The sequence below is a fragment of the Schistocerca piceifrons genome, chromosome 9, assembly GCF_021461385.2.
Source record: "Schistocerca piceifrons isolate TAMUIC-IGC-003096 chromosome 9, iqSchPice1.1, whole genome shotgun sequence".
Classification (NCBI taxonomy): domain Eukaryota; kingdom Metazoa; phylum Arthropoda; class Insecta; order Orthoptera; family Acrididae; genus Schistocerca; species Schistocerca piceifrons.
The window spans coordinates 87,824,354-87,847,722 of NC_060146.1; the positions used below are offsets into that span (position 1 = coordinate 87,824,354).

Genomic DNA, 23,369 nt, shown 5'->3' on the forward strand with positions numbered 1-23,369 from the left:
GCGGTTCCAGACTGAAGCACCTAGAACCGCACGGCCACACCGGCCGGCAACCTGCATAAGTGAACTGGTGGTAAATGTAGAAAGTTCCATAGGACTGTTCGTAGATGATGCTGTGGTTTTATATTTATTTGTATGTCTTACATGGTCATTTTACATTCTTTCGCTAGGGATTTATTTATATAAACTATCTCTACCCGGCCACGCTTTGCTGCGGCTCAGTCTGCTTAAATTGAAGAGAAAGAAAAGAGGAGACGAACTTTTTTCACGTGTATGGGAACTGAATACTAATCTCCTTTTCTCCCCTGTCTCTGCCATCTTCCCCTCCCTCCTTTCTTTGTCTATCTCCTGGTCCTTACTCTTCTCTCCGTCCATCACCCCTCCCCCTCTCTCCATCTCCCCCTGTTCCTCTCTCTCGCCCTCTCCGCCCATACCCTCTTCTACCCTTTCTCTTTTATCTTCTCCTCTCTCTCTGTCTCCTTCTACGCCGTCTCTCTATCCATCTCATCCTTCCCTTTTCTGTGTCCATTTCCTCCCGCCACTCTGTCAATTTCCCATCTCTCTGACCTTGAGCCTTGTTTATTGTTATTGAAGTTTCAGATTGCGTACTAGTATTCTAATCATAAACCAGTCACGTATTAAACAGTATACAGGGTGAGTCACCTAACATTAGCACTGGAAACACCTCCCAAACCACAACAAACACTGAATAACCAAATCCGCAGACCGAAAGTGAGGAGGGGGGTTGGTGTAATTGGTTAATACAAAACATTGAGAAATGCACCGAAGTATGATTTTCAGCACATACTTACGTTTTTTAAATGGAAACCTGTTATCATTTTTAGCACAACTGAAAATAAAAAACATGCTTAATCAATGCCGTTTCTTACATTGTAAAATGTTAATTACACCAAGTTTAATTTGTAACGTAAAGTTGACTCTTGAGTAACTCCTCAGTAGTTCAATCGTGTGTTTTGCAGAGAACCGAATTAATAAGGGATACAAAAAGAACAGTGATGTATCTTAGGTACAGAAGAGACTTGAACAGCACGTTAAGTCCACATGCTAACATTTTTATTAGTCTTTTTCGCTGAAGAATACTGTACGGCACTGATCTGTTAGAAGAAAATGTACGTTAACATGAGAATTTCGTTAAACTTACAAATTTGTTTTTTGTTTTCAATTATTGAAAGTAAAGGAGTGTGTCCTGACATTTCATTCCAATAAATGTTCAAAGTGGTGCCCATTATTTGCCGCACACATTTGCAGTCTACCGCGTAAAGAATGTCTTACACGACTGGCACATCTTGCGTAACGTTGCCACAGGCTGCCTCAGTGCGATGTTTCATGTCCTCTGGGGTTGTAGGCACACCACGGTACACGTTCTCCTTTAACGTACCCCACAGAAAGAAGTCTAATGGTGTAAGACCAGGAGAACAGGCTGGCCAATTTGTGCATCCACCACGTCCTATGTAATACGTCCATTGAACATTCTATTAACGGTCAGCCTAGTGTTCATTGCAGAATGTGCGGGAGCACCACATGTTGATACCACGTCTAGCGCGACATTTTGTAGCAATGTTGGCAGATAATTTTGTAGAAACTCGATGTATTTTGCAGCTGTTTGAGTGCCTTTAATGAAGTGAGGGCCAATGAGATGGTCGCCAATTACTCCGCACCATACCTTTCCATTCCACGGTCGCCGTCGCTCTACCTGTCGAAACCAGCGAGTATTGTCCGCGGACCAGTAATACATGTTTCGTAAATCCACTGCACCGTGGTTTGTGAAACCTGCTTCATCGGTAAACAGCTAGAGCTGCAACGCATTCTCTATTAATGTCCATTGACTTGCCGCCTTCTCAGGTTCCTACTGTGGGTACTTCTGTTCTTACTTGTGTACAGTACACTATCAAAGACGTTCGGTAACACAGTGTACTACAGTTATTCTGAGTTCGAGGACTAATTCAGCAAGTGCTACATTCAGACACTGAGACAGCCAATCTCACAAACATCGTATTCTTCGTAAACATGCCCCTACAGGTCTTGTCTGTTACAGCACACGACCGAACGTCTGAGATTTCAAGCGGTAACTTTACGTTACAAATTACTTCGGTTGTACTTACTGTTGAAAATCATGCTTCCATACATTTCTCAATGGCTTGTATTAACCAATTCCGCCAGCCCCTCTTCTCACGTTCGGTCTGTGGAATTAGTTATTCAGTGTGTTGTGGTTTGGGACGTGTTTCCAGTGGTAGTGTTAGGTGATTCACCCTGTATACTCTATACATGTCTGATAATATGCGTTAAAAATACACGCCTGTATTAGAATTCAACGTTGTGTCTATATTTCAAAGCAGTTGGCAAAGAATTTTCGGAGGTACATGATTTTAACGAACATTCTTTTCTACATAGATTGTTCAGTACAGCTGAAACTATACATGATATAAAGAAACAAACACACTAAAGTTTTGTAGATCTTGGCGTCACCAAATGCAGTTCATTGAGACCACAAGCAAGTGTCCACAGTAAACTTTCAGCCGCTGCGTAGTTTGCTCAGTGACCCCCACATTCGCACGCCTAGGCGTCTTTGAACCCCCATTCATGCAAACAGGCACCCCACCTCCCATGCCCTGTGCACGATCGATTCAGAACTGTTCATAGTTTCCTGGGAAGACCAAATCCATCCACTCGCTTAGTAGGATCAGTAATAAGGTGAGATTTTGCTGGAGATCAGCCTATAAGAAATGATTGCCAGCAAGTCGGACCTGAGACTCTCGATAAAAAAAAATCATGATGAATGACAAATATTGGTCGAAATTCCTGAAAACAGAGATAGATCAGAAAAAATTCAAGTACCTCGGTTATACTGCGCAAGAAAAGGTAATAGAATAGGCTAAGATAAGCGATTGGATCTCAAAAATGGAGAGAGCATGTGGATTGATTAAAAACTCTTACAACAGAACGTTTATCTTTTCGAATGCCAAACTAAGGTGCTATTATACTGTGGTCAAAACAATGCCTGTACGCCGGTGAACGCCTTTCCATAAACAACAAGCCAGAGAATTTAGAGATCCTGGAAAGGAGCATCTGGAAAGGAGGATTCTTCGAAAAATCATAGCTGCCATCCTGACTGAGGCTGGACGGAAACTTCGGGGCAACAAAGTCTACCAGCATGTGGAAAGGATCTTAGAGACCATGAACGAAAAGGAGGCCGATATTTCATGGACACCTGTACAGAATAGACAACGATAGACTCTCCAAACAATTATTTGATTAACTCTGGAACAAAAACACCACAACAAAGTGGATTAAAAAAGCTAGGAAAGACCTTCAGGGGTCCTACATGCCGGAATCCCTCATGCAAGAATGGAACATGTTTAGAAACAGAATATGAAGTTTGGAAGGGTTTGAAGATGAAACAAAAAGTACGAAGATTGAAATAACGTGGACCGAACAACGAAAGTAACAGCATAATGACCATAGGAGGGAGTACTGGAAACAGAGGAAACTCCAGACAAAGAGCACAAATAAAGCTGTAGCGTGACCCCAGGTTTTTAAAAAAGGAGATTTTTTCCACTCTTTACTCCAAATTAAATATCTGTGACAAAACATACCTCTTGCACATATAAGTCCTACATGTATATCTATTCTGCTGGCATCTGCATCTGCATCAACATCTGCATCTGCATCCACATATGCATCTATATCTTCATTTTCATCTGCATGTGCACCATTATTTGTATCTACATCTACAACTACATCCATACCTACACCCGCATCTTCGTCCACAGCTACATCTCCATTTGAATCAGCATCTTTATCAGCATCTAGATCTGCATCTGCACCTGCATCGACATCTGTATCTGCATCTATATCTGCATCTGTACCTACAGCCATACCTCTGTCTACATCATCTTCTTCCTCTACAACTATACCTGGAGCTACATCTACAGCTACAGCTTCCTCTACCTCTGAATCATCCGAGAATGCAACTAATAATATCCGCCAAATCATTCATGTGTAGCATGAAAATCAGCAGTCCCGTTATGCTCCCAGAGGCCACACCAATGTTTACTCAATTATACGTGACCGTCTGACTCTCCACCCAGGATAATGTGATGTCTCCCGACTGTCAGCAAATTTCGAACAAATTGCAAAGCTGGTCAAACATCCAATACGAAAGTAATTTCTTCAGAAAGCTGTAGTATAGTACTGAATCAAAACTTTTTGAAAGTCAACCTGGGTTTCTCTATCCATGGCACTGAAAATGGCAGGTTGGGTTTCGCATAACCGATGTTTTCGAAACCCATGCTGATCCCCAACTTAACTTAGAAGGTAGGTTAAGGAAAGGCAATCTACATTCAAAAAATGTGTGTGAAATCTTATGGGACTTAACTGCTAAGGTCATCAGTCCCTAAGCTTACACACACCCTAAATTATCCTAAGGACAAACACACACACCCATGCCCGAGGGAGGACTCAAACCTCCACTGGGACCAGCCGCACAGCAACCTACGTTTATGGCTTTTATGGACGAAGAAATTCTGAGGGCAACAGGGGTCAAATATAGGAAGCGATAGGCTATTACAACTTGTACAGAAGCCAGTTGGCAGTTATAAGAGTCGAGGAACATGAAAGGGTATGAGTGTGTTTGTTTTATTTTGTCAAGTTGCGCAATGGATTGATCCAACAAGTACCCTTTGGCTCCTGCAAGAAACAATTTCCACGTCACACTACTACAGAAGTCAGACAGACGCTCCTAATGTACCAACAAGAACTGCTTGAAAAACATTCAACAACAAATATCTTCTGGAGTCGCCCTCTGTAAGGAAAAGACACAAAAATATTCTTTATTCTTACGTAACTAGTGGAATACTTGGGTACTGGAGTATTGCTAGTTAGTGTAAGAAAAACATTAGGCGAACGAAAAATATTATTTATTGCAAAAAATTCTGAGAAATCAAGTGAAACTTTTTCTTATAAAATAATAAATTTCCGGGTTATTTTTGGAACAGTAGATTTCCTCTTATGGATAGGAATGCTATTATTTAACAAAGTATGGAAAGGTTCTTTTCTTCCTTTTCTTTAAGAATGTTATTTACTTGACAGAATGGATGAGTGCCGCACCTACATAACTTCAATAACTTTTCTAGGTACAGTGAAGGCTGTCGCATGAGGAATGTAATGGTGTGCACTGTTACAGAGGACAGATGGGGCTCGCATATGCTGTACCGCACAATACTGTAAGCTACGCCGACTGCTGCCTACGTCGCTTGCTGCTGACAAATAAAACAACTATCTCTTTCTATTTGGATTGACCGTCGCCAATCAAACTCTCCCTACACCTTGATGAAGTCAGGGACTCCTATCCACCCCTAGTCTAACTATTGGCATGGTACACTGGTCAGATAACCAGTCCACCGTGATGCCACTCTATATTCGCTCAAAGGCGTTTAACTAGTACTCTGTCCATGTTCACACTGCACAATAAGTGTGGCAGCCGACACAGTGAAAAACGCTTAATCACGAACGACTCAATATAGAGTATCACTCTGATTTGCTAACGACAGAGGTGCTCTCCCAGTGAGGTACTGAGGAGAGACTTTGTTCCTCACTCTTTGCGCACTCGCTCTCATTACGTGTTCCTGCTCCAAGAGCGACAACAGAACGGCTCCTTTTTCTGGAAAAATTGCAAGGGTATATCATTCACTGTCTTCCCTCACTCCTCTGGCTCTTTGTGTCAGATATATTCTGCCAATCAGGGTTGCTCTTTAAATGGGAGAATGACGTTTCGTTTAAGTCGACCAATGCAGAACTATGTAGCATCTCCATTAGGCATATATTGTCCTCCTGTGAGAACTCTGTAACTACACAGTCAGTCCATCAAAAAATGTGTCTTCTGGGTGCTCCCACACAATGCAGCGGAATTTGCTTTTAAGTCGAACATGGGGGTCATTATCGCTTCGTTCTGGCAAAAGCTGTCCTCTCTCTGGGTGATCATTCCAGCCGAAGTAGGTGTGTGTTGACTCACCCCTCTAAATGGACAGGCCTCCCAGCGGGCTGGTTGCCTCTTTAGAACGAAAATTCCTGTGGCCGTCATGTTGTGTATGCCAGCCTCGACTTTTTCAACCTCGGTGTGCACTTGCGATTTACTTATTAGATTTTCATATCACTTACATTAATTCATACAAAACCTTATCGAGTTTGGGTTCGAATGAAGCGTCTTGATGTGCAGAATACGATTGTGAAGACAGAATATGTAAGAAATGAAGGTCAGGAGACCACGCCACCTTACAAGGAAAACAGTGGTTGAGAAGAGAGTGATGCAGGGTTGTAGCCTATCCCCAATGTTATTCAATCTGTACATCGAGCAAGCAGTAAAGGAAACCAAAGAAAAGTTTGGAGTAAGAATTAAAGTTCGGGGAAAAGAAATAAAAACTTTGAGGTTTGTCGATGAGATTATAATTCCATCAGAGACAGCAAAGGATCTGAAAGAACAGTAGAACGGAATGGACGTTTTCTTCAAAAGAGGATGTAAGACAACATCAGTAAAATCAAAACGAGAATAATGGAATGCAGTAGATGCAGGTGATGCTGGGGGAATAGATTAGAAAACAAGGTGCTTAAAGCAATAGATGTGTTTTTTTATTTGGGCAGTAAAACAACTGATGATGGCCGACGTACAGAGGATATAAAATGTAAAGTGGCAGTGGCAAGAAAAGTATTTCCGAAGAAGAGCAATTATATTAACATCGAGTACAGGTTTAAGAGTTAAGAAGTCTTCTCTGAGGATATTTGTCTGGAGTGTAGCGATATATGTAAGTGAAACATGGACGATAAACAGTACAGACAAAAAGAGAACAGAAGCTTTTGAAATGTACTGCTGCAAAAGAATGCTGAAGATTAGACGGGTATATAACGTAATTAATGAAGAGGTATTGAATAAAATTGGGGAGACAAGAAATTTGTGGCACAACCTAACCAGAAGGAGGGATCGGTTGATAGGACACATTCTGGGGCCTCAAGGGATCACCGATGTAGTATTTAAGGGAAGTGTGGAGGGTAAAAATCGTAGAGGGGGACCAAAGGATGCATACGGTAAGCAGATTCGGAAGGATGTAGGTTGCAGTAGTTATTCGGAGATGAAAAGGCTCATACAGGATAGAATAGCATAGTGTTGCATGAAAACAGTGTTTGGACCGAAGACCACAACATCTGTCTGTCCGTTAGAGGCAGCCAAACAATCTTATGACCTTGCCATCATGAACCACCCACGCTCACCCATCCTTTGTCCATATCGTCATCGCTTATTCTGCAGTTATTGCCCTATTTACATCTGTCTGTGACACCTGTCGACGTGGTGGTCCCATGTCCCTCATGCCAATGATTCAACGATTCTGAAAGTCGGAAAGATAGCAAGAAGCTGCACATGAATTTCTGAGCATGCTATGCTGCGATAGCCGCCTGAAAAGACTCATCCAATAGCCATCTTGTATTCATACCATTCTTCAACTGTATGAATGTCTAAGCTCACAGAAGGAGAAAATTTTAATCAACACGTCCCACCAGTGCAGACGCACTGGAGTATAGGTTTTCATCGTGTGATGTTATTTCTTGCAATCCTTTTTCAATATTATTTCCTACAGAAATTAAGTAATGCCACGGCAGTGATTAAGACCTGAAGCTTGAATTCTCCGTTCCACATGGATCCATACTTGAACCATTCCCTTTCATTTTGTATACAAATCACCTCCCAAACGTTGCTAATTATGGTCACATATTTAGTTGCATAGGAGATACAACTCTACTGATCAAGGAAAATGACACAGAAAATCTTGAAATAAAAGCCAGCTCAGTAGTAAATAAATTTGCGCAATAAGGCTGCTACAACACTTTGGTTAAATTTAAAACTAACAACAAACATAATGAAGATATTAACATTAGCACTGATTAGTGAACAGTAGAAAAATTTGCTTATATAAAATTCCTTGGAATAATAATTGCTAAAAATGTAAACTGGAATAAGCACATAGAACGACTAAGAGAGAAACTCAGTTTCAAGCTAAACGTGCCCTATAACCACTCCTATCTAAAATATGCAAACACGTAGAAAATGCTATAATTGATTCTATGTCAAGTTATGATACCTCCAGGAGAGATATTGATATACAGGAAACAACAATAAGATTGATAGCCCAACTTAAGTGGAGTGAATCGTGTAGGCTAGCATTTAAAGTACTTAATATACTATCGCTATCAAGCATATACCTACAGGAATTCCTATGCTGTACAAACTTCTGATTCTCAAGATATAGAGACACGACACAACTGTGATGCAAAGAAACAAAATTTATTTAATGGGCCCAGAGACAACACCAAGAAATTCTAATAAAATCCATCCTACGCAGAACGGAAGGCTATAGCAAAACTTCCTCCAGACTTGGGAAAGATAAACAACACAAAGATCTTCGAAAGATCTCTCAAAACATTTTTGATACAAAGCTGTTCATATAGTACGAAGATAAACTCTCCCACTCTCTTCCATACAAAATAAAATACAATCAAAGCCCCATGCTTCCGAATAAGATTCAAAGAACACATAAACGCATTTAGATACATAACCCAATAAATATGCCATAGCTAAACACATTCAGAACATGGGACATTCCTTTGATAACATAGGGAACAAATGAATAGTATTTCATAAAAGAAACAAAAAACACAATTCTGTGTTTCTGAAGAACTGGGAATTTTCAGTCACAATAGAAAACATGGACGAAACACACTAAATGCGAAAGCTGAGTGGCAATGAGCTTCTTTAACAGTTCTGCAGATACGCTAGATGATGCAATATAAATCTTTCACTTTCTACTTCCTGAGTGACATAAAAAAATAATACTCAAAACACTGTACAGAAACACTAAGAATTAGATTATGTAGATACTATGTCTGGAAGTTTCATTTTCTTATTTTTATTTTTGTCTTCAATGCCAAGTATTTGCAACAGAAATATCTTTAACAAGGTATTGTAAAGAATGAAACAATGTTGTAACTGTTGTATGTATCTATGGTCTATAATGTAAGTCAGTAATGAATGATCAGTGAGGCAAGGCACTATATATCTACACCATTACAATCTTTGGTTTGTTTGTGTTACGGGGTCGTGTTCTGTGAGAGAAATTAAGTTAAAAACGTACAGTTATGACGACCCGCAGGGTTCTGTGCACTGGAACATATTCCAAGTAACTCTGTCACCGTCTAAAATTTACAATTTCCGTATTACGCTAATAAGTGCCTGTTACATGTTTTTGTAGGAAAATGAAACAAGTAACTGGCTGCATCCAGTTAGAAAAAATGTAACATAATATCATTGTTCCAGCTGAAGATGGTAGTGCAAACACTCTAAACGTGTATTGGGATGAAATAACAAGAGTGACTGGCTCTGAGCACTATGGGACTTAACATCTCACGTCATCAGTCCCCTAGAACTTAGAACTACTTAAACCTAACTAACCTAATGACATCCCACACAACCGAGCGAGGTGGCGCAGTGGTTAGCACACTGGACTCGCATTCGGGAGGACGACGGTTCAATCCCGTCTCCGGCCAACCTGATTTAGGTTTTCCGTGATTTCCCTAAATCGCTTCAGGCAAATGCCGGGATGGTTCCTTTGAAAGGGCACGGCCGATTTCCTTCCCCATCCTTCCCTAACCCGAGCTTGCGCTCCGTCTCTAATGACCTCGTTGTCGACGGGACGTTAAACACTAATCTCCTCCTCCACATCCCACACATCCATGCCCGAGGCAGGATTCGAACCTGCGACCGTAGGGGTCGCGTGGTTCCAGACTGAAGCGCCTAGAACCGCTCGGCCACCATCGGCCGGCAAAGAGTGACTCACGTAGATAATTGTTTTATTTGAAGTTTTATTGTCATAAACAGTGTCAGGTCGTTATATCAGTCCAACATAGACGACATAAATGATGTTATGCACAGTACAGTATGAGACAAATAGAATTATAACACTACGTAGCTGACACAAACACAAAATATATTCTTAGAAGAGAGTCATCAAGTCCAGCGACCGTGGTGGTCACTCGAGTAGCGTGACGTCAGAGGCCAAGGCACCGCCTGTCCAACGACGTGGAAGCGTCTCATTCAGGCAACATCGTACACAATTGCAGAAAAGTGGATGGGCGCCATCATGTTGAAAGATGAAATCCTGGCTATCAGTTTCAGCAGGTTACCTTCCATTAGGAAAGTGGCTGCACTCAGCGATTATGATGTGATTTATGAATTACAGAGCGCAGCAATCAGTCGTCCTTTTTTTCACAGATTTTATTTGGCAAATCCAGATTTCGGCTAGTGCCTAGCCATTATCAATGCACTATTTTGTAGTCTCGATGCATGTCAGTTCCCTGTTGTTTGGGCGTCAATCAGAGTATTCAAAGGACTGTGACTGACGCCCGAACAACAGGGAACTGGCATGCACCGAGACTAGAAAATAGTGCATTGATAATGGCTAGGCACTAGCCGAAATCTGGATTTGCCAAATAAATTCTGCAAAAAAAGGACGACTGATTGCCGCGCTCAATAATTGATATATCAGTTTGGAGTTATGGCAAGATCCGTTATTGCTAAATGTCGAGATAGGTGATACTGTATTGTATCCTTCCTTACTACCAGATTGTAATTTGCAAAAAAAAAAAAAAAAAAAAAAAAAAAAAAAAAAAAAAAAAAAAAGTTGCTGTTACCAAAATGTGTGCAATGTATTTGAGACAGTTTTGCCTCGAAAAGACAAGTGCGATGGCACGATGCGAGTATTAGTTTAAAACAGGTGACAAAAGATATATAATTATTTGGTTAACCCTCATCGTCCTGATTATCTTTCTTTTTCCATCACTTTTTTATGTCCTCCCGATGTATGAGGCCCTGGTGTATAGTCTGAAAGCATTGACAGTGAAAATATATTATTGGGTTGGTGCACAAGCTCGTAGCGTTTTCCTATCAGTTTAATTAACGCAGCAGATAGACATAAAACAGACTTTAATCATCAATAACATACACTTGTCCACTACTTACAACAGTCAGCCAACGATGGGGTAACTTTTCGATTCCACATCTGTAGAAATCACGTGGCGTTGAGGCGAAGAACTCGTCCTGCCACGCTCGGAGCACATTCACATCCTGAAAGGAATATCGTTGGAGATTGTCCGATAGAGAGAGGAAAAGGTGAAAATCATAGATAACAAGATCGGGTGAGTAAGGCGGGTGCGGAATGACTCCCTAACCCAGCTCCTGCACAGTGTTTTTTGCCAGTCTAGCAGAATGTGGCCGGGTGTTATCATGGAGTAGCATCACTTCACGCAGTCCTCGAGTTCTCTGTTGTTGGACTGAGTCTGCCAGACGTCTCAGTTGGCAATAAATATCAGCAGTGATGCTTACACCTCGGGGAGGCAATTCATAGCATACCACACCGTCACTGTTGCACCAGATGCATAACATTATCAACTGCGCATGCGCGCATGTCTTTGTACAGGGATTTGCTGCTTTGTTTCGGCTCAACCATTCCTTTCTTTTCCTTACGTCAACGTAAAGACACCAGAGCCAATTGATGACGAGCAAACAGAGATGCACGTATGGCCATCCACTGATTGTTGTGATTTTGGCGTACAGTGCACAGTACCCACACACCCGATTTTTGATCGTTCCCTACTGCCTGCAAATGTCGTATGGTGATGGAATGACCACATTTGCAAGTTCTCGAATACATTGACGTGGATCATTCTGGATAAATGCGTTTGAAACATCAAACACCAAACACCTTCCTTAACGTGGAGAGCCACTAATGTCATAACGATTCTCCTTAACACGAGAAAACCATTTTCTTGTCGTGCTGTACCCAATGCCATTATGCCCATACACGACGCAAATGTTTCTGGCTGCCCCCGCTGCTGTCTCCTCTCTGCTTAACTCAAACAGAAGAATATGTCAGAAATGTTCCAGTTTCTCCACAACTCTACTCACTATCTCTAAATGACAAAATGATAATACGTAAACTCAAATAGCAGCAGTGAACTACAAATAAAAAATGACAATCGATGAATAAAACCCACAGCAACCGGAATACCATCAGGCAAAATAAAAACACTACGAACATGCATGACTACATCATAAGTTTCTTATTTCAGTTCTAGCCCGCATGAGCTTCCCATCTGACTTCCTCAGCGTAATTTTGCGCCTCTTACGTGGAGCTTCATCCCATTTAGTTGTAACTGGATGCATGGTGCATCCCTTGCCACCCCAGCGTTCAGGTCTACAAGGATGCCCATTCACCATGATTTTTTACGCGTTCGCACTGAAACCGCTCATAGAGGGTCTGGGATTAATTCGAGGCGCCACATCTTCCCCTGCATAGCGTATGGTGGTGTTATTTTCCTATGGGACCTAGCTTTAGAGGTCATTAGTCCCTAGGCTTACACACTACTTAATTTGACTTAAACTAACTTACACTAAGGACAACACACACACCCCTGCTCAAGGGAGGTCTCGAACCTCTGACAGCAGGAGCCGTGCAAACCGTGGCAAGGCGCCTTGGACCGCGCGTCTAGCTGTGCCCCGCGTGACGGAGTGTATGCTGACGGCCTTCTACTTCTGGCCCGATCGAGTGCGCTACGTCAAGCGATATGGATTGGAGTCGAGAAGCCACATGAACGTAGCCAAGTCGGCAGCGATCCATATTGGAAGGAGTCTCCAGGAGGCCTGAACGGCGCCCCTCTCTCAGATCGACGTGATTAGATGTCTGGGCATTACATTTACATGAAATGTGCATCACATGGCTGCCATGAAGTATAGATGCCACAGAAGGCTGCCACAACCTGCATCGACGCGTGGACTTCCTACAGCGTGTCCAATATCTTAACATTCACGTGGCAGCCAAGTTGATACACAGTGCTCATGTTCTCCCACTACCGACAGCGATAGCACGCAGACTACCGGCGACGTCTGGAGATTACCTATTTGAAGTCCGCTGCGACACCCTCACCCTCCTACACGTGCGGGCTGCAGCCTTGTGTTTGAACACTGTGGCGAAACTGACAACTTCACTACTGGAGGAACTGAAGCCGGCGTCCATCCTGCCACCTGTTATGGTTGTGCATGTCGCTTCATTTCTTTTCCGCATCTCAGCATTCCTACTCGAATATACACTACTGGCCATTAAAAATGCTACACCAGGAAGAAATGCAGATGATAAACGGGAATTCATTGGACAAATATATTATACTAGAACTGACATTTGATTACATTTTCATGCAATTTGGGTGCATAGATCCTGAGAAATCAGTACCCAGAACAACCACCTCTGGCCATAATAACGGCCTTGATGCGCCTGGGCACTGTGTCGAACAGAGTTTCGATGGCGTGTACAGGTACTGCTGCCCATGCAGCTTCAACACGATACCACAGTTCATCAAAAGTAGTGGCTGGCGTATTGCGACGAGCCAGTCAGTCCGAACAACAGGTCACCGAGACGTGTAACCAATGGCACCCCATACCATCTCGCAGGGTGATACGCCAGTACGGCGATGACGAGTACACGCTTCCAATGTGAGTTAACCGCGATGTCGCCAAACACGCGATGCGACCATCATGATTCTGTAAACAGAACCTGGATTCGTCCGAAAATGACGTTTTTCTATTCGCGCACCCAGGTTCGTCGTTGAGTACACAATTGCAGGCGCTCCTGTCTGTGATGCAGCGTCAATGGTAACCGCAGCCATGGTCTCCGAGCTGACAGTCCATGCTGCTCCAAACGTCGTCGAACCGTTCGTGCAGACTTGTCTTGCAAACGTCCCCATCTGTTGACTCAGGGATCGAGACGTGGCTGCACGATCCGTTACAGCCATGCGGATAAGATGCCTGTCGTCTCGACTCCTAGTGATACGAGGCCGTTGGGATCCAGCACGGCGTTCCGTATTACCCTCCTGAACCCACCGATTCCATATTCTGCTAACATTCATTGGATCTCGACCAACGCGAGTAGCAATGTCGCGATACGATAAACCGCCATCGCGATAGGCTACAATCCAACCTTTATCAAAGTCGGAAACGTGATGGTACGCATTTCTCCTCCTTACAAGAGGCATCACAACAACGTTTTACCAGGCAACGCCGGTCAACTGTTTGTGTATGAGAAATCAGTTGGAATCTTTCCTCATGTCAGCACGTTGTAGGTGTCGCCACCGGCGCCAACCTTGTGTGAATGCTCTGAAAAGCTAATCATTTGCATATCACAGCATCTTCTTCCTGTCGGTTAAATTTCGCGTCTGTAGCACGTCATCTTCGTGGTGTAGCAATTTTAATGGCCAGTAGTGTAGTTATGTGCACCCTTTACTACCCGATAGGCATCTATCGGTTGCTGCTGAGATTCATCTCTTGCTATGTGACTGAGTGTAAAAGCCCGACCACTCTACGATCTGCGTTGTGGAGAGCAGTCCAACAGCCCTTCCTCCCTACATGGGTATGAACAACGTGGCACTATGTAGTTAACCAGAAATACGTGACATCACACAGGTTGCACGCTATTCAGCTGACGGATTTTCCCCTCTACCCACAATGCCGGACATTGACAAACACAGTTTAACGTGTGGGACAGCTTTTGATGTAGGGACTCTGGAACAGAACGTCCTCGCCTGTTACCTTCGTGCCCTGCCTCACACAATTGATCCTTGGCTTCGCTTATGCTCGGTGGATGCCCCTAATGCTCACTCTGAAACTCTCTACAACCCCTTGTCATTTCAGTTTATCCAGGTCCCATCTTCTTAAATACCTACCTTTCTTCAGTTTCGTCAGTTCTAAACTACAGTTCATAACCAATAAATTGTGGTCAGAGTCCACATCTCCCTTTGGAAATGTCTTACAATTTAAAACCAAAATCTGTAACCATAATATAATAATCAATCTGAAACCTCCCAGTGTCTCCACGTCTCCTCCATGAATACAAAATTATTTCATGATTCTTAAACCAAGTGTTAGCTACGATTAAATTATGCCCTGCTCAAAATTCTACCAGGCAGCTTCCTCTTTCTCTTCATTCTCTTCATTTTCTTCTACCGAATTGCATTACCCAATGACAATTAAATTTTCATCCCCATAACTATCGGAATAATTTCTTTTATCTCATCATACATTTCTTCATTCACTTCATCATCTGTGGTGCTAGTTGGCATATAAACTTGTAGTACTGTTGTTGGTGTGGGTGTTGGCTACAATTATGCGGACATTATTCTGTTCACAGTAGCTTATCCACTTACCTATTTTTCAATTATTATTAGGCCTACTGTGGCATTACTCCTGCCTGATTTTCTATTTATAACCCTGAATTCCCCTGACTAGAAGTCCTGTTCCTCCTGCCACCGAACTTCAATAACTCCCCTTAAATTTTCTAACCTAGTGGCCTGATTAAGGGATCTCACATTGAATGCTCCGACCCGCAGAGCGACAGTTTTGTTTCTCCTGAAAACGACGTTCTCCTGAGCAGTCCCGCCAGCAGGTCCAAATAGGGGACTATTTTACCTCCGGAATATTTTACCGAAGAGGATGGCATCATCACTTAATCATACACTAGAGCTGTAAGCCCTCGGCGAAAATTATGGCTATAGTTTTCTGTTGCTTCTAGCTGTTTGCAGTACCAGCACAGCAAGATTGTTTTGCTTAATGTTACGAGGCCAGATCTGTCAGTCATCCAGAAATCTAAATATGTAATATTGTCTTTCTATAACGACCAAAAAGTTTGACAAAGAGACAACACAGCCCACAGCAATCACACCCATTACACACGATCCACAAAAAAATTTGTCTTGTTCAGTGGTGAGTTATTCAGCCAGCGTAAAGTTATGTTTTCGAGTAACACATAAAAGTTCATTTTAAACGTTTTGATTGTTATTTGCTCTTGAAGGGATGCGTAATAAGTAGATAGATATTAGTGTCGTTGGCACTGTCAAACGGCTGAAATTGTTAAAACTGAACAAGTATCCAGCGCCTGATCGGATCTCTGTCAGATTCTTTACCCAATCTGCGGCTGAGATAGCCCCAATGTTAACTGCCTCTATCGTAGATACCTCAAACAAAGAACCGTGCCCAGCAGGTGGAACAAGGGTAGCAGAACTCATAACTACCGTCCAATAACCTTGACTTCCATCTGTTGTAGAATCTTAGATCATATTCTGAGCTCAAACATAATGAGGTATCTCAAACAAATCGACCTCCCCCATACCAACCGCCATGAACTTGGGTAGCAAGTTGCTGTTGTTGTTGTTGTTCTGGTCTTCAGTCCAGAGACTGGTTTGATGCAGCTCTCCATGCTACTCTACCCTGTGCAAGCTTCTTCAAAAATGGTTCAAATAGTTCTAAGCACTATGGGACTTAATGGCTGAGGTCATCAGTCCCCTAGACTTAGACCTACTTAAACATAACTAACCTGAGGACATCACACACGTCCATGGCCAAGGAGGATTCGAGCCTATAACTGTAGCAGCAGCGCGGTTCCAGACTGAAGCGCCTAAAACTGCTCGAACAGAGCGGCCGGCAAGCTTCTTCATCTCAAAGTGAGAGGTCCCATGCCCTCTTTTGCATGTTTCCTCTCATTTTCATCAATTTTATTAATGTTCTATGTCATTGCACGGTAGTAACAGACCGAATAAGGTTATTGTAATTAGAGTATTTGTACTGAGAACTCAAAAACTACTTTTCACTTGATTCCCATGCATGTTGGTTTAGTTCCATGAGTGGCCTGTGCGAGGCAAGCATCGGAGGACGCTTCATACAGCATTTCCGGTTGGGGGCTGCACTTCCCTGAATTCTGTGGGATTAAGCGCCTGGCGGAACGACTGACGTAGCTCGAGTTTCGCCTATTGTATGCAGGGCGAAATGACCTGTGAGAAGTCTGAGTGTCGCCACAGTTTATATGTTCACCGTTCCGGCGCTTCCGGAACAAAGATTCCTGGCACCAACTGACTGCATTGTCCTCTTGATTCGGAGAGCCAGCCGGTGTGGCCGTGTGGTTCTAGGCGCGTCAGTCTGGAACTGCGATACCGCTACGGTCGCAGGTTCGAATCCTGCCTCTTGCATGTGTGATGTCCTTAGGTTAGTTAGGTTTAAGTAGTTCTAGGGGACTGATGACCACAGATGTGCTCAGAGCCATTTGAACCATCTGATTCTGAGAATACTTGTGGACTGTGCCCTGCTGATGCGAGTGTCTGGCACCGGTTGGCCGGTGGTCTAGGCAGGTTGTTTTCGTAACCGATCAAATGGCAAGTTCATTGCCCTCAGCTGACTAGCAGAGGCATGATTGGTCAACTTAAACTGAGGCTAGTTGACGTCATAAAGCCCTGCTCCAAATCGGAGGGAACGGTCGCTATTGGCGCAAATGATGTTCTGAGACAGTGTGGGGGAGTTTTGGAATCAGCACTGAATGCTGATTGGCGGTTTTCGAGGAGAGTAGAGAGTTGAGCAATGCTAGCTTCGCTGCTGGCAGCGCTTCACAGAGGGGGATTCGGGATCTGATCTTCGTTGGAGTCAGACAGTCTTGTGACTTGGTCGCTCTTTTTCGGAAGAACTTAGAATTCTCGGACAGCCTTCGCGGCCAGAGGTTGACACAGAGTTGCTGCAAGGCAAAAGTCGGCGCCTACATCATCAGGATGCTGCCTACCGACGACGTGATGCATATTTCAGTACTGCTACAGTATTTTGCGGCTCAGGCATTGTAGGACCTTATCAATTTTGTACTGAACCCCTCAGCAGCACGCGCTCTCGCTTTGCTACAAATCCACCTTGGCTGTTTCTCCATGTGATCCCATTTGAGCTCTCACTACTAACTGCGATACTGCTATATAGTCGGGAGATTAATATTCGATTCATTAGGACCTCCAGTCATTATCGTCACTCTATTGCATCACAGAGAGTAGGAGCCCCTTGTTCTCAAGCCAACTCTTATTCTCATAATATTTCGGTATACCCTATCCTTTAACCTACTGTGTGTGTCGACAATCATGTGCATTTGTGTTCTGACATATAATAAATCTCATTGTAGTATTTAATCCGCGGATCATTTCGTAGATGTATACAGAATCCCATTTCCTGTTGTTTATCATGATAAAGTTCTCTTTTTTGCTGAGTTGCTTACGATTTTCTATTAAATTATAGTGAGTGTGCACTCCTTATTTTACCAGCTAGCAGGATCCACCATTTTCTTCCGTTGCCATTGTGCGCATACTTAATTAGGTGGAAGATAAGGAGGGGATCGAGTGCATGTCTTGTTCTCATGCAAAATTCGTCTAAATTAAAGAGGTACAAACACTTCTGCATCCCGGCACCTCGCAAAAGTACTTACAGCAACCTACATCCTTCTGAATCTGCATAGTGTATTCATTCCTTGGTCTCCCTCTACGATTTATATCCTCCACGTTACCCTCCAATACTAAATTGGTTATCCCTTCATGCCTCAGAACATGTCCTAGCAACCGATCCCTTCTTGTAGTCAAGTTTTGCCACAAATTTCTCTTCTCCCCAATTCTATTTAATACCTACTCATTACTTATGTGATTTACCCATCTAATCACCAGCATTCTTCTGTAGCACCACATTGCGAAGCATAGATCAGTGAAACCCAACTCATACTTTTCTGATATGACTTCCTCAAAGTCACATTTCAAGGAAAAAGAATCGCCGGCCGTGGTGGCCGAGCGGTTCTAGGCGCTACAGTCCGGAGCCGCGCGACTCCTACGGTCGCAGGTTCGAATCCTGCCTCGGGCATGGATGTGTGTGGTGTCCTTAGGTTGGTTAGGTTTAATTAGTTCTAAGTTCTAGGGGACTGATGACCTCAGCTGTTAAGTCCCATAGTGCTCAGAGCCATTTGAAAAAAAAAAATAACAAGTTAAAAACATTTTGAAACAGAAGCTATTAGCAACTAACATGAATTCCCAATTTCCACACAAGGAAAACTGTGGAAACATTAGCCGGCCACAGTGGCCGTGCTGTTCTAGGCGCTCCAGTCCGGAGCTGCGCGACTGCTACGGTCGAAGGTTCAAATCCTGCCTCGGGCATGGATGTGTGTGATGTCCTTAGGTTAGTTAGGTTTAAGTAGTTCTAAGTTCTAGGGGACTGATGACCACAGCAGTTGAGTCCCATAGTGCTCAGAGCCATTTGTGGAAACATTAAAGAAACTCAGGTCATTTTCAAGTGGCTGTAGGTCCTGTTTCTGTTTCAAAGTACAGGATCGTGGTCAACTGCCGAGGTATAGCTTAACTGCTCACACGTCATGTAACCTACTTTCAAAATATATACAATTTTACTCACCACAAAACTCTGTAACTCAAGAATGAACAATATTGTCCAAATAGCTTTGACATGTATTGCGCAGTCCTTAAACATTCAGACCTTGCAATATTTACAAACGCTGCACAAAACACAACCTCATGTCTCAGGACAACAAAAACAGTAGAAAATGCTTGAAACTGGTTATGGTGGTCTCAAGTATGCATTCCTCCATGTGGTTATAAAATCTGTCACTAGACTGAAACACTGTCCAGTAAAAACCCTGTGCTCCTAGGTACACAGTCCTCCAGGTATTTTCCATATTAGTAGTAGACAAACTATTTTTAATTGCTGTCTTAAATGCATTCAAATACACCAAAACAGACACAGGTCATTTATTTTATTGTGGAAGTAGCTATGACTTCAACTCTTTTTTCTTGGTAACAGTTAAAACAGAAAATAAAGCCACCATCTGTTTGTGCCGCCCACAAAATCAACATGCATACTTAAACACATACAACGCACAAGATTTATATAGAAAACAGGAAATCTAGAAAAATAAGCCAATATGCCCTTTCAAACCACTTATAGTATAACGTTTCATAATTTTAGGCGTGCAGAAAATGAACTTATCTTTGTCAATGACATCAGTATGTGTGATTTCATGCAGATGATAAGCAATGGCAAACGACTTGGGACTAGAATGATGTTATTTCTCCCAACCCCCCACCTCCACCCCCCACCACCCCACACACAAACACACTTGCCGTAGGAAGCCCTGTGATTTGACTATTGCCAAGAAAGAGATGTGATTTAAGGAGCAGTTGAAAATGTAGTTGGACAATAAAATACTGAGCTGCAAGTGGAAGAGCTAAATATGTGTATTTGGTTAATATCTCTCTGACTGGCCTCTTTGAAAAACATGGCTATGGCTTAGGAATGGGGGAGTGGCTTAGGAAGGTGGGAGGGGAGAGTATTGGATGGAGAGAAGGAAGGAGAAAGAAGAGGGGGGAGAGAAGGGATAGGGGGAGCTGCTGAGTCCTACTGGGTGCTACTCACATCAATATGATAAAATGAGTAATTTGCTCTCCTACACATGTGTTCAATTTTTGGATGTGTTCTTTTCAAAGACTGTAGTTTCTGAGTAGTAATTACTTGGATGTTTTGGTAAAGCAATGAATTATCACCGATTTAAACAAATTATTATTATTATTATTTGTTATTTTTATTGTAACATATTTGATACACTTTAAGATAATCAAACAATTTATTATTGTTATATTAAAATTTTTATGTACTGTATTTCATTACTGTTACTACTAGAACAGAACACATCTGTGGTATTTTAAAACTGACAGTGACATCGAGTTATATTTTCGAGATGTAACAAACTCTCCACCCCCACTTCCACTTGCTACAGCCTTTTGACAGTCAACAGGTTGTGTACATGAAGAGAGTGGCCTGCAAACAAAGACGAGTCTTGAGAGGCTGTTGTGAATTGTGTGCAGACAGTAGCAGAACTGGGACCAGCTGCAGCCTGCCTGGAGGGTGTAGTGACAGTGCAACCTGGTGGCAGACTGGGGAACCTCGTGCTAGAGTACGCTTCTGCAGCTGCCGTGGCGCGGCGCCACCATCTTCGACTAGCTGTACCGTTCGTCATGTGGAAGTTACTGTCCACAGTCTTCGCCAACCTCACTGCAGACCCTTTGTCTGTTCTTCTGCAGCAGCCTCCGTGCCATGGAGATAATCTTACTGAGTTAAATGTGCTGGAAGACCTACAGAGACAGCCTCCACATCCACTCACTGTAGAGCAAACGGTGAGGTGGGCACGGAGTAGGCACATGCCTGTCATTCTCAGGTAGGTAAAGAAATGTAACATAATGAACATAAATAGTCAATAAGATATATATGAATTATGTAAGTACCAACAAAAAATAATCACTGTGAAGAGTAAAAATCATGAAATTATTGAGACTAACAGCTTATAGCGAATCTTAGCAGAAGATAGTACATTTTGGAAAAAGAGTTTCTGCTCAAAATATTAAGTAGTCACTCTCCTATACTAGTTCTAGAAGTTTGAATGGGAATTTCCGAACACCTTGAGTGTATTGTAGATGGTGGTGTTACTCCATTACTTGCCATTAAAACAGAAGCACCATGAAAGTGGCTCATAACAAATAAATAATTGGCTTGGATATGCAGGTGATTTAGCATTTTAGGCATCATCACAAAGTTTAATGGAGTAACACCACCATCTACAATACACTCAAGGTGTTCGGAAATTCCCACTCAAACTTCTAGAACTAGTATAGGAGAGTGACTACTTAATATTTTAAGCAGAAACTCTTTTTCCAAAATGTACCATTCCTACGGCGGTTTCAGTTCAGATGTGTAATGCGTCCACGTCTGCTGAAAGAAAGAGGAACGTCTGAGAATTGCTTGTCCTGGTGTGCAATAGGGTAGACAGTATGACATGTACTACGTCAGACGATCACCTGATGTCACTTAATATATGCCCTGCTGTCGAACCTGTTCAATACCTGTCCATCTCCAATACAGAAAACACTTTCGGTACACGTTTCTGGAGCACAGAGACGTGTTCCTTGAATATGGCGAAGCCCGAGATAACGGAAGAGCTGCTACTTGGCTATATCAAGAACTTTTCCACAATGTAGCGTGCCAGCACACAAACATTTAACCAAGATACCCAGTGGCTCTGAGAAATAGCTACCTTCACCATGAGGAGGCAGGAACCTGTTGCTCCACGGCAATGCTGCATGCCTGAATAGAACCTATCATCGAATTCTCAAACAACTGTGCGTGCAATGAGTGTTAGTCACAGTACCATCTGGGACATTATGTGTGAGCAACAATTACTTCCATACCACATACTAAGGGTGCACACTAAGGTTCCAGCCGATTTTCCACAAAGTGTTCCCTACTGCACATATTTCCTGCACCACTGCATCGACATTCCTCTGTTTCGACATCAAGTTCTGTTCACAGATGAATTTATGGTCTGTAAGGAATGTGTTTGGAATTCACAAAACAGGCGCATCCAGGCAAACAAAAACCATTGTGCCATGTATGTTCAGGGATATCAGCTCTGGTTTGGTAATTAATGTATGTGCCGGTATTCTAGACGATCACGTAATTGGTCCATACCTACTTCCAGTCAAGCTAACTGGTCCTGCGTACTTGGTCTCCCTGCAAAACTTATAGGAAGCGTTCTTGGGAGCAGTGCCACTGCATGTCCATCAGGAAATGTGGCTTCAGCAAGATGGTGCACGACCTCACTTCTGACATGCAGTTCGGAAGCACCTCAACAGGCGATATGGTGCAAGATGGAGAGGCCGAGGTGCTCCAACCATGTGGGCGCCACAATCGCCGGACTCATGTCCTGAGGCGTCGTATGAAAAGTTTAATTTCTAGAGGCTTCTGTAGAGGCAGAGGAAGATCTGCTGGCATGAGGTCTGGCTGCTTCGCTAGAAACTGGAGAGACATCATGTGGGATGAACAGTCTGTACAAGAACATGCTTTGCAGGTACATAGTCCGTAACAACTCTGGTGGTCGCGACATCGAGCTGCTGTTGTAATCCACCAGCACTGTACTGAACATACAGCATGCTGGGTTCTTTTGTTTTGGAATAAAATAAATATGTAATGTTTAACTTTTAATAAAAACAAATGTGTTTATGTTTCCTTTCGAACTGTTACTCAATATTTGTACGGTATCATGCATAATACAACTGCTCAGGCAGAAGTGAATGAGTTAAACATCTGAACTGAAACCGTGGTAAAACCGAAACGGTATGTTTCTGTACATGGGTTCCTATTCAAAATATTGCGTACTCACTCTCCTCTGCAAATCCTAGAAGTCTGTAATGCGAATTTCCCAACACCCTATATGTACAGGAACATTAGGGAAACGATTTCCGGTTCAAAAATTTGAGTTGAATGTCTGTTGTTTGTGAGAAGGTCACGTTCTACCTCCATTAAGAAGGAGAATTGTGGTGTGCGACTTGTAAGACCTTCGGTACACACACCATCAGATTATTTG

The 23,369-nt window shown here is 42.8% G+C and overlaps 1 protein-coding gene across 1 annotated transcript in view; it reads left to right on the top strand.

The window, feature by feature from the left end:
- The window catches only part of LOC124716723 (galactoside 2-alpha-L-fucosyltransferase Sec1-like), a 114,836-nt gene that overhangs the window by 12,616 nt on the left and 78,851 nt on the right, over positions 1-23,369 (top strand). The window contains exon 3 of the mRNA XM_047243265.1: positions 20,818-21,126. Coding sequence (XP_047099221.1) covers positions 20,818-21,126 — 309 coding nt within the window. The remainder of the gene's footprint in view (positions 1-20,817; positions 21,127-23,369) is intronic.